At 50.8% G+C, this 16,310-nt stretch overlaps 1 protein-coding gene across 1 annotated transcript in view; it reads right to left on the bottom strand.

Annotated features, from left to right (window-relative positions):
- The window catches only part of ASS1 (argininosuccinate synthase 1), a 514,067-nt gene that overhangs the window by 398,288 nt on the left and 99,469 nt on the right, over positions 1-16,310 (bottom strand). The window contains exons 6-7 of the mRNA XM_069609263.1: positions 13,631-13,687; positions 7,172-7,246 (exon numbers count right to left, since the gene is read on the bottom strand). Of these exons, the coding sequence (XP_069465364.1) occupies positions 7,172-7,246; positions 13,631-13,687 (132 nt within the window). The remainder of the gene's footprint in view (positions 1-7,171; positions 7,247-13,630; positions 13,688-16,310) is intronic.

The raw sequence follows: 16,310 nt of genomic DNA, 5'->3' as shown, positions 1-16,310 counted from the left end.
TCCCTAGATCCCTACAGGCCCTCCTGCACAGCCCCTGGCTCCCTGCTGGGCCCTCCTGCTCCCTGCGGGGCCCTCTTGCACTGCTCCCTAGCTCCCTGCGGGGCCCTCCTGCACTGCTCCCTAGCTCCCTGTGGGGTCCTCCTGCACTGCTCCCTAGCTCCCTGCAGGCCCCTCCTGCACAGCCCTAGTACCCTGTGGGACCCTCTTGCACTGCTCCCTACGGGGCCTTCCTGCATTGCTCCCTAGCTCCCTGCAGGGCCTTCCTGCACAGCCCCTGGCTCCATGCAGGGCCCTCCTGCACTGCTCCCTAGATCCCTACAGGCTGTCCTGCACAGCTCCTGGCTCCCTGCGGGGCCCTCCTGCACAGCCCCTGGCTCCACGCGGGACGCTCCTGCGGGGCCCTCATGCACAGCCCCTAGCTCCCTGCGGGGGCCCTCCTGCACTGCTCCCTGCAGGCCCCTCCTGCACAGCCCCTGGCTCCCTGCGGGGCCCTCTTGCACTGCTCCCTGCGGGGCCCTCCTGCACTGCTCCCTAGCTCCCTGTGGGGTCCTCCTGCACACTCCCTAGCTCCCTGCAGGCCCCTCCTGCACAGCCCTAGTACCCTGTGGGACCCTCTTGCACTGCTCCCTAGCTCTCTGCGGGGCCTTCCTGCATTGCTCCCTAGCTCCCTGCAGGGCCCTCCTGCACAGCCCCTGGCTCCATGCAGGGCCCTCCTGCACTGCTCCCTAGATCCCTACATGCTGTCCTGCACAGCTCCTGGCTCCCTGCGGGGCCCTCCTGCACAGCCCCTGGCTCCACGCGGGACCCTCCTGCAGTGCTCCCTGCGGGGCCCTCATGCACAGCCCCTAGCTCCCTCCGGGGGCCCTCCTGCACAGCTCTCTGCGGGGCCTTCCTGCACAGCCCCAAGCTCCCCGCAGGGCCTTCCTGCATTGCTCCCTAGCTCCCAGCCAGCCTCCCCACTCATAGCCCAGTGCATAGAGGCTCCTTTGAGTTCACTTGCTGTCATGGGAGCCCTTAGTCAGGCCCTGGTGGAGCGGTCCTTGCCCGGGGCGGGTTCGGGACACGTCGGCTCCAGTGAGGCTAGAAATACCAGCAGTGTGTCCGGCCTGAGAGGGCTCTTAGCCAGCACAAGGCTCTCGGTGACAGATAAGACCCTCGCCCCTCCTCAGCGTCGGAAAGCCTCTCATCTCCCAAAGACCCCAGCAGCAACTGTTTGTCTCCACAATAATGTGTCTCTTTAGAAAGCTGTGCCCCCAGGCTGGAAATCAAGAGGGGGGGACTGTTCAGGAAACTTTCCAGGAGGCCTGGGGGTTAAAAGGAGATGATAAATCGGTGGGGGGCATGCGGGTACTTGGTAAAATAATGAATGGTGAGAGAGGGAGAGAGACGGGGAAGGGGCGAGTATTAAAAAGAGCGCGAGAAACGAGGAAAGGGGTGAGAAGGAGGGGAAGAGTAAGAGAGAATAAAGCACGGGGGGAGTCGAGATTTGAGGCGTGAAGACGGAAAAGGAAGTCAGCAAATGCGTGAAAACGACGGGGGTGTGAGTGGCGGGGAAATCAGAGATGAAGGAAGAATCATAAAGGGGAGGTGGGGGCAAATATACAACAGGGGGAGAGAGATCATGAGAGGAAGAGGGGGGAGAGAGAGGAAGAGAGAGAGAGAAAGAGAGGAGAGAAGCGGAGAGATGAAGAGGAAGAGAGAGAGGAAGAGGGGGAGAGAGAGGAAGAGGGGGAGAGAGAGAGAGGGCGAGAGAGAGGAGAGAGAGGGGGGAGAGAGAGGTGCGAGAGAGAGGAGAGAGAGGGAGGGGAGAGAGAGGAGAGAGAGGGGCGAGAGAGAGAGGAGAGGGAGAGAGAGGAGAGAGCGCGGAGAGAGGGAGATGGAGAGAGCAGAGAGGGAGAGAGAGAGGGAGAGAGAGAGAGAGAGGAGGAGAGAGAGAGGGGGAGAGAGAGGTACGAGAAAGAGAGAGGAGAGGGAGAGAAAGAGAGGGAGAGAGAGGAGAGAGAGAGGGGAACGAGAGAGGGAGAGAGAGAGCGAGGAGAGAGAGGGGAACGAGAGAGGGAGAGAGAGAGCGAGGAGAGAGAGAAAGAGAGATGAGAGAGGGGGGAGAGATGAAGAGAAAGAGAGGAAGAGAGAGAGAGGAAGAGGGGGAAAGAGGGCGAGAGAGAGGGCGAGAGAGAGGAGAGAGAAGGGGGAGAGAGAGAGAGGGGCGAGAGAGGGAGAGAGGAGAGAGAGGGGCGAGAGAGAGAGGAGAGGGAGAGAGAGGAGAGAGACCGAAGAGAGGGAGATGGAGAGAGGAGAGAGGGAGAGAGTGAGGGAGAGAGAGGAGAGAGAGAGGGGAACGAGAGAGGGAGAGAGAGAGAGTGAGGAGAGAGAGGGGGGGAGAGAGAGAGGGAGAAGAGAGAGAAGGGAGAGAGAGGAAGAGAGAGAGAGAGGGGGAAGAGAGAGGAGAGAAAGGGGAAGAGGGAGGGGGAGAGAGGGGGAGAGAGGAGAGAGAGAGGAGGGAGAGGGAGCGAGGAGAGAGAGAGAGATGAGAGAGAGAGAGAAAGACAGAGGAGAGAGAGGGAGAGAGAGGAGAGAGAGAGGAACGAGAGAGGGGGAGAGAGAGCGAGGAGAGAGAGGAGAGAGAGAGCGGGGAAGAGGGAGGGGGGAGAAGGGGAGAGGAGGAGAGAGAGAGGGGAGAGAGAGGGGGGAGAGAGGGAGAGAGGGGGAGGGAGAGAGAGAGAAGATTGTGAGGAGAGTGCGTGAGATCCACTGCTTGCTGTGGCTGATAATCAAAGGATAATCAAAGGATCAAGGAATGTGTGGTTGCAACCTACAGCTGTTTCAGATGTTTTGGACTACAGCACCCATGACCCCTTATTTTCGACTTTGATGGTTAGTGCTGATGGGAGTTGTAGTTCGAAACGTTGGATGCACTAATTCTGTAGAGTGACTTTCCAGCTCGGGATATGTGCGTTGCTTCTCATCTCATCACGATTAAAATGAGGAAAATCCAGGGGGACCTGCCGATGGGGGTGGCAGAGGAAAGGGGTTTTACAACCTATGCCGGCCTCGAACACATAGACACCCACTTTATCATGGAGGCCTCATCACATGGTTATTTCAATTAATGGACAGAGGCCTGGGTTTTGTACCCACTAATACATTTAAATGTCATTTCCCCTCGTGCCGTTTGAACAAGACCTTTGTCTTTGTGTAAACATATTGTTAAGCATAACATGGCTCTGGCTCACCAAACTGTCTCCTAGACCAGGGATCTGGGATGTTTTGTACTACAACTCCCATCATTCTTAGCCAACATAGTCAATAGCCAGATATTATGGGAATTGTAGCCTAAAACATCTGGCGAGCCAAAGGTTGCAGATCCCTGTCCTCGACTTCAAGCCAAAAAGTAACCTTTCGCCCTCGTGCAGAAATTGGTCTATTCTGTTTTTCTGATTTTCTGATTTAGGTTCCTGTGTTTGGCTCAACAACATGCGACTTATCCCAGGAAAAGAGCCCACTCTTGGCATTGAGGAACGGAAGCATTGGGTGCCCCACCTAACAATCTAACACCATCACCCATCGAAGGTGCAAGGCGGGGCATAGCCATCCCAGACTGCAGATGAAAAGACCATTTCCAGAAACTTCTCTCAACCAACAGCTGCTGGATAAGCCAGCAAATTCCATCATTATGACATGTCTCCTGAGCCACGGATTAGACAAAGGTACAGACCTTCTAACTCATTAGAACATTCAAGGAACCCCGTTTACCCTGTACCTAGAACCCACAAAACCTCTCTAGCTTCCCAGACAGGCCAACCTCCTCCAGGCAGGCCCACCTTCTCCAGGCAGACCCATCATCTCAAGGGAGGCCCACGTTCTCCAGGCAGGCCCACCTTCTCCAGGCAGGCCCACCTTCTCCAGGCAGGCCCATCTTCTCCAGGCAGGCCCACCTTCTCCAGGCAGGCCCACCTTCTCCAGGCAGGCCCACCTTCTCCAGGCAGACCCATCATCTCAAGGGAGGCCCATCTTCTCCAGGCAGCCCCACCTTCTCCAGGCAGCCCCACCTTCTCCAGGCAGCCCCACCTTCTCCAGGCAGGCCCACCTTCTCCAGGCAGACCCATCATCTCAAGGGAGGCCCATCTTCTCCAGGCAGGCGCACCTTCTCCAGGCAGGCCCATCATCTCAAGGGAGGCCCATCTTCTCCAAGCAGCCCCATCTTCCCCAGGAAAGGCTATCGAGCTTTGACACTCTGATGGCTACAAGATCCTCTCCGCGCCCAGATCCACCCGCTCCGGTGGGAGTATATCCTTGATCTTCCCACAGTGGATTCCTGCCTCCGTAATTCCTACGTGGGCCTACTCCTCCTTCGAATGCCTTGTCTGCAGTCTGTCTCTCCCGGCCACTCTCTCACCATTGCTACTATCTATCGGCCACCTGGTCAGACTACCTATTTCCTCTACGAGTGGGCTGACCTCTCCTCCTCCCTCCTGGCCTCGACCACTCAACTCATACTCATACTCATTGGAGACCTCAATATCCACCTGGATGCTTCCTGTCCCTCCTCTGGACTCTTTCGCAACCTCTGCGACTCTCTCTTTCTATTCTCCCCTCTGGCCCAACCCCCTCTGCAGGGCACACTCTGGAGTTCTCATCTCCTCTGACCTCCCCCTATCTAACCCTCTCACCACGCCTCTCTCCTGGAACGATCACTTTCTCCTTTCTTCCCATCTCTCCCCCTCTACCACGCAGGCCAAGCCAACTCCAGCACTGCCACCTACCTTCTCGGTCATTCAGCCCATAACGCGTGTGTCAGTTGAGGCTTTTGCTGCCACTTTCTCCCCCCTCCTGCACCCTTGGTCGATTCTCATCCTGATACTGCCCTATACAAGCTCCACTCTGCTATCTCTGATACTTTTGATTTTCTTGCCCCTGTTTTGAGGATCCGCCTGAAGCCCAAAGCCAAGTGCAACTCTTGGTATGACTCTGACCTAGTTACCCTTAAAAGCAAGTGTAGGGCGGCTGAGAGGAAATGGCGGGCATCTTGTGCATCCTCTGACAAACTGGCCTGTTGCCTGCTCCAAAGGCAATACTGACTCTCTGTCCACACTACGAAGAGAGCCCACGTCCAAGCGCGTGTCTCTGCTGCATCTAACAACTCAGCCAAACTCTTTAAAATCTGCTAGGAGCTGGCCAATCCTGCTGCAGTCTCCACCTCTCCTGTTCCCTCCCAGGCCCTCTGCACGGCTGGGCCTCTCATTTCATCTGTAAAACTCAGGACATCCTGTCAACATTCTCATCCTCTCCTCCTCATCCCTCTTCTTTCTCTCATACCTCTGGCCCACCTGCAGCCACCTCTCCTCCCTCTTTCTCTTCCTTTCCTCTGTTCTTCCCCAACGAGATTTCTAGACAAGTCTGATCTATAAAAGTCTCATCAAAACAGCTTCTTTCCTGTTCGTCCAAAACCATCAAGGACCATATTGACACTCTCGCTCCTGCTCTGGCTGACTTCTGCAACCACTCCCTCACCACTGGAGCCTTTCCCTCCCCTCTGAAGCACTCGCTTGTGCACACTCTTCTAAACAAACCCACTTCCGACCCCTCCTGCCCAGCTAACTATGTCCCAACATCGATCACTTCTTTCCTGGGCAAACTCCTGGAAAAGCTGGCCATCTCCCAGCTTAATCTTCACACTGACTCTGTTGGTTGTCTCCATGACCATCAGTCTGGCTTCAGAGCAGCCAGAAGCACGGAAACTGCTCGCCTGAACATCCGTGAAGACCTGCTCTCCAACCTTGATTCTAATCTCCCCTCTGTCCTCATCCTACTTGATCTCTCTTCTGCCTTTGAACTTAAGAGTGGAGTAGTCTATATAACTACGTATGCCTGCTCATATTATTCTAAATAAAGATGTGTAAAAGCAGATCGGTTAGGTGTATTTTACATTGTTGCCCCTGAAGAAAGTTCCTAAAGGAGTTGTTGTTTGAGGAGGAACGAAACATGTTGGGCTTAAACATTCTTGTTACCATCCAGTGGAGCATCATGAATAATACTTTGATGTCATGAATACTGTGTAATTTCTGAAAATTTTGTGTATCTTTATGGTATCCGCTCACTCGATGACTTGAAGGTGTGCCTATCGACCTAGCAGATGATATTTTTGATTATAATACAAAAATAAATCCGATTTTGTTAGGTAATTGCAGCTAACTTGTTCATTTTGTTGAAGCAGGCACCTGTCGCTTTTTTATATTTATTGAAATCACTATGTTTTTGTAATTGCTGATGTTTATGGATATTTTTTTTATTTTTGGATGAATTTATTTATTTATTCGAATTTGTTGAGCGCACAGCAGCCCACAGGCATCGTGGCACTGGTTACAGACACTTTCTTAGTTACAGTTAAACATTGACATTTGCACAATTTTTGTTTTCAGTGCCAGTTTAGGGGGAGAAGCGACAGTAGAGGGTTAGGTGAAGAGAGTGGTTTTGAATAAAATGAATATTTTAGAAGCAGCACCTCTTGTACTTCAAGTTGTAAGGGTTTTGATGTCTATCAATATTAAGCATACTTGTGACAGAGCACCATCCCTGAAGCTAAGGCTTTGGTGCAAAAGTCTTGTTTTCAGAAAAGCTACAAAATAAGGGAGGGGGGTGGTGGGATTTGAAAGGAGCTGAGCACTGGCGTGTTTGGGAGACAGGGAGATTCCACCAATGGGTTGGCACCTCTCTAAGGCCAGGGGGGCTGGGGCAGAATCCGTGATATGCAGATATAACTCAGATCATGGCGGGGCTAGGGAGGAAGCGACCACCTCACCCGTGCTTGGCCTGTGACTGAATCTAGTCAGACCTGAGATTAGGAAGGCAGGCGACCCTGGTCCAAAGCTCTGTCAATTGGACTGGTGACCCCAGCCTTGGGAGTGTCAGCAGGAGTGTCTGCCCCACATCACTAGGGACGCAAGGCTGGTTCCTGACCACAAAGCACCACTGCACTCTACATGTGCCATAATCAAGGCACGCACATCTATACCAAAAGCCACCCATCCACACCAAACTATATCCCTGCTAATCCAGACCATGCCACGTGGTGCCAGGCCAGTGCCAGCATGCTTTGCAAATCACCACCCAACCAGCATTAGAGAACCCCCGCCCACATCACATCATGCAGAAGAATACCCATGCCCAGCACCTTGGCATAGTCCATGAGGTCCGTGCGTCCTCGGAAGCGGTTGTAGAACTCGGGCATCCTCCAGGGGGCGATGATCTGCGGAGAAGGAGAACACAAGTTTAAGAGAGGGTGGCAGATGGGAGGCAAGAGGTGCACACAGAGCTAGTGAACCCCACTCGTCTGCCATAAGCCTGACTATCCATTAGCGAGGGCAGTTTTTGGAGCAAAGGGGGGTGGGGGGAAATCTTCTGCCAGCCAGCAAGAGGCTGGGGGACGCACTGGCACCAGTGGGGAGCCGGGCGGGTGGCTGACCCCCGCAGCCCCCTCCGCCCCACCACTGACCAGTATACCCTGATGCAGAGAGACAGCCCTGCAGTGAAACTCTCCAGTCGGGCACCACCCTGCGGCCACTGTCCCTGAAAACCAGCCCCTGCTTCTCTTTGAGTGACTGAGCTCAGGCTCAGGAAGCAGGTCAGCCGGGGCCTGTGAGGTTACGAGCTAGGATGGGGTCTCCGTCCACGCTGCCTCTGCGGGGTGTCACAGAAGAGGGCATGACGTGTGTGGCAGACACGTCTCTGCCAAGGCAGCTCACCATTGTGCCACTTATGCTGCACGCAGGTGCTTCTATCATGTTAAAATGGCAAAAATAAAATACCCAAGCCGAAAATAACGAATTTCTTTTAGTCGAATTCCAAAAATAACATGTTTGAATTTATTTTTTTGACTTTTAGTGGGAGACCTCCCACATCGCCCCAACACATCACCCACCGGAATGTATACCCTTACCCAACCCCATATTTATTTTAAAAGGGTAACAAAATTCCACAAAAAATCGACTTTTACAGCTCGTAATTTTCGTGCTTATTGCTCCGCTTTTCGTTTTTTGTGGGGAATACTCATGCGGCAGGGTGCCCAGAAGCAGTGCACTGCTTCCTTCCGGGCGCTACACTTGCACAGTCAGGGGCTGTGCATTTGTCACTGCCTGATTGTCCCAGAAACATTGAGGGAAAAGGGGCCTAGTTCGTGCCCCCATGGCCCCTCGGGTCTCTTTAGCACCCAGAAACACGACCAAAGCCCCAAATGGACCAATACCAGTGGTGCCCACAAGAAGCACACCTTGATCTCGGGAAGCCTAATTCAGGCGTCCTGGGCTAGGAGAGTTTCAGGACCTCATTTGTATTTGTATTTATTTTAATTGTATGGCGCGCCAAGCCCAGGGGCATCGGGGCGCATATCTTGAAAAGTTACGGTTACATATATTTGCATAGCATTACAAACAGTTAAATACAGTAAAGTACAGTAACATATTTACAGAGGCATTCCAAGGTACACAGCAAAGGGTAGTGAGACATGAGCGAGGTGCCTGGAACGAAGTCTAATGGTCCTGCGCTACAAGTCAGGTTTTGGCTTTGCTTCTGAAGGAATGGAAGGAGGGTTTGGTTCTGAGTGGGCTAGGAAGAGAGTTCCAAAGCCTTGCGGCAAGCACCGGGAAGCTGCTGCCCCAAGCCTTCTGAAGCTTGAATCTCGGTAACAAGAGGCAGTGTGCTTGGGCCGTTCTATGTGGCAATCAGAAGGGTTGCGCGTGAAAAGGTTAGACAGATATTTCGGTGCCTGATTGTAAAGGCATTTGTGCGTGAGTCACAGTGATTTGAAAGCGATCCTTTGGGTGACAGAAAGCCAGTGTAAACTGTGTCTGGTATCTGAAATATGCTGAGTTCTCGGAATATTCACTGCTGCCCTAATGGCACTATTTTGTGTTACTTGTAATGTGTTTACATTCCGTTGGCTGGTCCCTAGATAGAACGCATTGCAATAGTCGATCTTCGACAGGACAAGGGTTCTAGCTAGAGTAGTGCAATTGGCGGTGGTAAGGAAAGGTCGACAAGCGGTGATGAGTTTGCATTTGTAGGCCGTAGAGGAGATTATGGCATTAGTTTGTCGTGTTAAGAATACAGTGGAATCTAGGTATATACCAAGGGTTTTGGTGTCATTGGATACTTTAATGGTGTTACCATCGATGATGAATGAGTCAAAGTCAGGATCTAATTTATTCAGTCTAGGTTGAGAGCCAAGGGGAGTAGCTCTGTCTTATTGTCGTTAAAACAGAGCCTGTGTTGGGCCATCCAGGCCTGAATGAACAGATAAATGTTGTTTAGTGCTTTGGAGTCTGCTTTGTGGTCTCCAGAGATGGGGATGAGTATTTGGGTGTCATCTCCATAGGTTGTGTAGGTGACACCCAAATAGTCAAGAATATCAAAAAGGGGTTTCGTAAACACATTGTAAAGCGTTAGTATTACACAAGACCCTTGGGGGACTCCGTACAGAACTGGTGACGGTTCAGCGGAGGCCGACGGAGAGAAGACCCTCATTGATCTGTTCTCCAGGAAGGAACTAATCCGGGTGGTGGCTTTGTCTGAGAAATGAGCTGCAGATTTGATATGGTTACAAAGTATTTGGTAATGGTCCAGGTCAAATACAGCCGATAAGTCGAGTAGTAGGAGGAGGGCCAACTAGCCATTGTCTTTTAACACTTCAATTTTGGTTTTCAAGTCAATCAAGGCCATTTCGGTTCCATGCCTAGGTCCGAAGCCTGATTGTCTAAGGCCAAGGAGGTTATTGGATTCAAGATAATCCTGGACCTGCAGGTACGCTGCTCTGTCCATTATTTTGAGCAGGAAGGGGACAGTGGTGATAGGCCTGTAATTGGAGGGGATGCTTGGGTCTAATAATGGGTTTTTCTTAATAGTGGGAGAACCCAGGCGTCTTTGAGGTTGTTAGGCTTGATGCCGGTGTTAAATGAGGCATTTATTAGGGCAGTGATGAATGGTGCTAGTTCTTTCGTAGCCTCCTTAATGATAGGGGCTGGGCAAGTGTCTCCCTGACAATTAAATGGTTTGAGTTTGAGGATGATATTTTCTACCTCTTTGGTGGAAAGTGGTGAAAGATTGAATGCATTGTGGGTGTGTTGTGGTGTTTGAGGCGCTGACTGGTGTGCTATGGGGTGTTTGAGGCGCTGACTGGTGTGCTATGGGGTGTTTGATGTGAGTCATATGATAGACTGCTTTTTTTTCAAATTGATTTTGTTTTGGACTAAGCGCTGCAGTGACAGTGACTCCCTGGAACACTGATGCCTTCGCCCTCCTGGGAGCCCTGCATACCCAGGGAGAATGGAGTAGGCACCTGATAGACCCGGGGGTCACCCTCCATCCAACTCGCCTTAGTTTAGGGATCTATAGGCACATATAGTCTAGTCCACTGTCCCCCCACTTCTCCTTGCACCCAAGACATCCCACCCACTCCTTTCCCTCACCAAATTCAGCACTTTGAAGTAATCTTGTGACACGGTGGGTGCTCTAAGAGAAACCTATATATCATAGCATACAGAAGCCCTGGAGAGCCTTAAGGCGCCCCTGGGTGCTATACAACAAACCAATGTAGCTTATGTAAGCCATTGCCACCTATGGGTGCTTGCTATAGAACAAACCTATTTAGTATACATAAGCCCTGGAGAGCCTTAGGGGTAGCATGCCGAAGCCATGGAGAGCCCTTGGGCACCTCTGGGTACTATACAGCAAACCTATGGAGCATGCCGAAGGCATGGTGAGCCCTAGGGCATCTCTGAGTGCTATATAACAAACCTATGGAGCATGCCAAAGCCATGAAGAGCCCTGGGGCACCTCTGGGTGCTATGCAACAGACCTGTATAGCATGCCAAAGCCATGAAGAGCCCTGGGGCACCTCTGGGTGCTATGCAACAGACCTGGGTAGCATGCCGAAGCCACAGAGAGCCCTAGGGCACCTCTGGGTGCTATACAACAAACCTATGTATCATGCCAAAGCCACGGAGAGTGCTGGGGCACCTCTGGGTGCTATACAACGGACCTGTGTAGCATGCCGAAGCCATGGAGAGCCTTGGGGCAACTCTGGGTGCTATACAACAGACCTGTGTAGCATCCCGAAGCCATGAAGAGCTCTGGGGCACCTCTGGGTGCTATACAACAGACCTGTGTAGCATACCAAAGCCATGGAGAGCCCTGGGGCACCTCTGGGTGCTATACAACAGACCTGTGTAGCATGCCGAAGCCATTAAGAGCCCTGGGGCACCTCTGGGTGCTACAAAGCAAACCTATGGAGCATGCTGAAGCAATGAAGAGCCATGGGGCATCACTGGGTGCTATACAGCAAACCTATGTATCATGCTGAAGCATGAAGAGCCCTGGGGCACCTCTGGGTGCTATACAACGGACCTGTGTAGCATGCCGAAGCCATTAAGAGCCCTGGGGCACCTCTGGGTGCTATACAGCAAACCTATGTATCATGCTGAAGCATGAAGAGCCCTGGGGCACCTCTGGGTGCTATACAACGGACCTGTGTAGCATGCCGAAGCCATGGAGAGCCCTGGGGCACCTCTGGGTGCTATACAACAGACATGTGTAGCATACCAAAGCCATGGAGAGCCCTGGGGCATCTCTGGGTGCTATACAGCAAACCTATGTATCATGCCGAAGACATGGAGACCCTTAGGGGAACTCTGGGCGCTATAAAGCAAACCTATATAGCATATGGACGCCGTGGAGAGCCTTGTGGGACCTCTGGGTGCTATACAACAAACCTCTGTATGTAGGTGCTGTGCATTACAGTTTCATAGCATATGGAAGCCCTGGAGCGTGTTAGGGCACCCCTGGGTGCTGTAGAACAAGCCTATATAGCAAGGCCACTCCCATCATTGGGCAGATCTTGAGAGCAAGGCGGGTAGTTGTTATTTATGCGTACTTCAGTATTATAATGTTACTTTGGCAATAGTATTATATGCCATAAGTGTCGGTTATGGGGAATGCATTTTCCAATCATAATCATGTCTTCTGAAATAAATGAACATGTTGTGGGGCAGTTAACTGTGGATATATAAACATGTTATGGTATATGTCACATTCAAAGATGTTTGTTTATTATTTGTAATGCGCAATCCATACCCTAGGGTAACGGTGCGCAGCATTTACAAGAGATTGCGAAGCTTAGTTACGAGAAAAGAACAAAATACAACAGAATATGCAATATACGATAACAGCAGGAATATATACAAATGTGCAAGCAGGCATCATTAGGTGCAATAAAGATGAGTCTGGGAGGATTAGGCGGCTGGCTGTAGTGGGGGGCCTACATGTTCAGCCATGAGATGACCTTCGCTCGGAAGTTCTGATAGTGCAGGTCCATTCTGAAGGGTGGTGGGAGGGAGTTCCACAGTTGTGCTGCTTTGACTGGGAAACTGTTACCGCCTATGGTGGAGCGTTTAAAATTTGGGACAGAGAGACAGTCTTTATATGGTATTCTTGTTGGTCTCAGAGAGGTCTGTCTATGGAATCTGTCGATAAGATAGATAAGGGCGTCATTGTTGAGTGATTTGTGTGTAAGTGAGGCAGTCTTGAGGAGGATTTTGTTATTGACAGTGAGCCAGTTGCTCTGTCGATTATATGCTGAAATATGCTCTCTTCTAGAGATGCCTAGAGCCGCCCTGAGAGCGTTGTTCTGGAGGGTTTGGAGTTTACTGGTAACGTCTTTGGTAGACCCAAGATAGAGAGCGTTGCAGTAGTCCAGGCGGGATAGTATGAGGGCTCTGGCCAGGGTCAAGCAGCTAGAGTCAGACAGGAAATGTTTGGCTGCACGGATCAATTTACAGGTGTAGGCCGATGATGAGGCTAGGGAGTTCACCTGTCTGTGGAAGGAGAGGGTGGAGTCCAGGAGAAAAACCTAGGGTTTTAACCTCTTGTCCCACCTTAATGCAGTTGCCATCAATCATGAAGGAACAGTAGTCAGAGTCCAGTTTCTTCAGGCTAGTAGTAGTGCCTAGAGTTATGAGTTCAGTTTTATCATCATTCAGGCATAGTCCATGAGTGGCCATCCATGCCTGGATGATGATGTGCACTCTATTCACCATGTATTTGTTTACTCTGTTACCACACAGTTGGTGAGCATGACAACAACATGTTATTACGTCGTCTGAGTAACCCAGAATGTACAAAGCTACTGTCACATAGTGTGTATAAGGCGGCAAACCTGTGCAAGTGGAGAATCATCTTGGACAGGAGGGCCTCCTTGACATCTACAATAAATACTTATAAGAAGCATAACTGGCCTGTTGGAAATCTCTTACCTCAGTAGTGTTGAGGAAGACCTCAGTCTGAACCTGGAAACTAAGGAGTCCCCGGTCATCAAGAAAGACTCACCCAAGCCTGTTAGCAGAGCAATAGCAGGCCACTGTGGAGAGACTCGGGGAGAACCAGGCCTCCCTGCTCTACCCACCCCTGCTTTCTGCCTCTGGGAGTGGACGCAACATTTACACCCTCTCCTTTCAAGAACCGAATACCCTCAACTACCTGATGTGCTCCTTGGTGGGTCACACAAAAAAGATTCCTTGCTAAGCTCGCACCCCCTCCCTCAGCCTCCCAGCGTCTTACGACTCTTAGTCAAATTCGTCATTACCTGAACTTCTGGGAAGAGGGCATAGCAGGTCAGTTCAAATCGGATTTGGTCATTTCCCTAAGAAAAAAAAAACAAACATGAACATTCGTCATTCCCTTTATAGATTTGATTCATTTGAGGTGGCAGAAAGTTGTCTTCATTTAGGAGGTGAAAAATGGTAGCTCTATGGTGTACCAGTATGAAAGCAGTAGAGAGAGCATGGCTGGCATATCAGAGGAAAGGCAGAAACAGAGCTTGGATGTTTGGTGGCACTGCCATGTGTCTCTGTGAGCAGCCATTTTATGGTCAGGCTATGTTCATTCTAAGTGTGATGTGGCTAGCCTGCTTCAAACTAAGCACAAGTCTCATTTCTATGTCTATTAGTAATAGTATGTGGTCAAACACTAGCTGGCACCCATTTTCAAAGAGGTTTATGTTTACTGGGCATGTAGATCTCATATAAGTGACAACGGTGACTCAAAACATGCTGTAAAGTTACCACTGTGGCATAAATGGGCCCTAAACGGTAATTATGTAAACAATTGGCAAAACGTCTGTAAGTTAGTGTTTGCACACATCTTTTATACTTATCATATATTTCATGACGAATATGTACTCTGTGCAATACATACTCAATCCCCACACTCTGCACTTGCAATCCCTACGGAATTTCCACTTCACCATTCTCTGCACCTGGAATACCTACTCAATCCCCACATTCTGCATCTGCAATCCCTGCTGAATCTCCACTTGCCCATACTCTGCACCTGCAATACCTACTCAATCCCGACATTCTTTATCTGCAAACCCTGCTGAATCTCCACTCGCCCATAATCTGCACCTGCAATACCTACTCAATCCCCTCATTCTTTATCTGCAATCCCTGCTGAATCTCCACTCGCCCATACTCTGCACCTGCAATACTGTTAGGGAGAATTCTCTGTTTAAGGCTGAATTTCCTAACCTAGTGAGTCCCCCAGCAGCTTTGCTGGATTTCTGGAGTTTGTTTTTTTCTCCTGCCAAGAGTGAGACTCTTTTCCTCCCACTCTTGGACATGATTTGTGGTGTTCCTTTGAATGTTAATGTGTTTCATGGGCTATGGGGTCTTTTACTCCATAGGGTCTCATATGTTTTTCTAGGTGTGTTACACAGCACCCTCCGTGCAGTAACACCGGGGTGTCATAGTGACCCCCCACCATAGACTCCATACCCTGGGACTGACTACTGTCTCCCAGGGCATGTAAAGACACCATTGGCTTTACTAGTCCCAAATTACTTACAGAACCAGTACAAACCATCATATTGTGGGCGTACTGGTAGGGGCAATTCGATTGCCCCTGGGTCTGTTGTTCGAGGGGGCACTGTCCCATCCCCCCTCATCAAGTTTTGGCTTGTGGCAGTGGATACTACTTTTTATATTCAACCGCAAATATATCTATATGGGATTTTCCCATTGTTCGAGGCTAATACTTTTTTAACATAGCCTCTAACGTACCGCCGGTTTATTTATTTAATATTAATTCACTGGTTGGTATTTTCTGCCAGAACTTGGTTTTAAAATGGCGTTTGTGTTCGCCTCTGTAACTCCAAACCAAAGGTCGAGCCCTTTGTTCCACTTTTAGCGGGCTGCTACACAGAAGCCCTCCAAAGTGGTGCCACTCTGTCTGGGTACCACAGGAGGTGTGGGAGGGGGTTTAGGCACCCTGGACTGAGTTGCCTTGGCAACTCAAGTCGCACTCTTGTGTGATTGGCCCAAGTGGTGAACTGGCCGGCTCACCACTTAGCAAGTTTGATTGACAGCTAGGCTGAATGAATGGGGGTTTCTTGCATAAAAGCAGGGCTTTTGGGACTGAAACTTCAGAAGTCGCCACAGAACCTGAAAATCCGATGAGGGAGAAGCTGAGCCGACCTGCTACGACGACACCACCGGTGGAGCCCTGCTGAACCGACTCACCACTTCCCAACGACAGAGGAGATCTCCTGGCTGGAGAGTCTTCTTCCCTTGACTGGTGAGCACAACCAGTTTACCTTCTTTTCTCGCATCCCAGGACGTCTTGTGGTCGAATTGCCCGTGCCAAGCACCCCGGCAACCGGATAGCCACTTACCACTAGACCGCGAATAAAAGGACCGCTCCTTTTAATTGAGAACTCCGCGGCTGGTTTCTTCCCTGGCAGTGCAACGGACTCCTGTTTTCCTCCACGACGAGATCCTCTCTTCCCCCGGACGAAGCACCGACTTGCACCCGCTGCCAGGAACAACTGCCCCCGCTGGAGCGTTCTCACCCTTTTAAGGTACCGTGTCCGCCAGGCCTCCCTTTCTAAAGATTGCTACAAGCTAACAATAACCCCTTAACCTTCTGGACTGGGCTGGCCGCCTTGACCATCTAACTGGTCCCTTTCTGTTGGTCCAACTCTTTCTGAAACTTTCGCGAGACTTTTGGGCACTTTCAACCGTGTGACCTTGGACACATTTCGACTGGAGCCTCTTAAAGTGGGTCCGGCCTTGTTAACTTTGACTTTACGGTTTTAATCTGCCTTCTTCTCCTACTGTGTTCTTCCGAAAGTGTTGGGATCTGTTTCTATCTTTGCTCTGCCTTTCTCTCCCTTTTTAACCGATTGATTAGAGTGCCATCTTCGTTAAGCGCTCACCGCTGCCTGAAAATAAGTGTTGCTTTACTTAAGACTTGTCTAACTAATCGTT

The sequence above is a fragment of the Ambystoma mexicanum genome, chromosome 8 (genome assembly GCF_040938575.1).
Source record: "Ambystoma mexicanum isolate Mex_15411 chromosome 8, UKY_AmexF1_1, whole genome shotgun sequence".
Taxonomy (NCBI): Eukaryota; Metazoa; Chordata; class Amphibia; order Caudata; family Ambystomatidae; genus Ambystoma; species Ambystoma mexicanum.
Note: the sequence above shows the minus strand (reverse complement) of the source record. Positions and strands in the feature narration are given on the sequence as shown.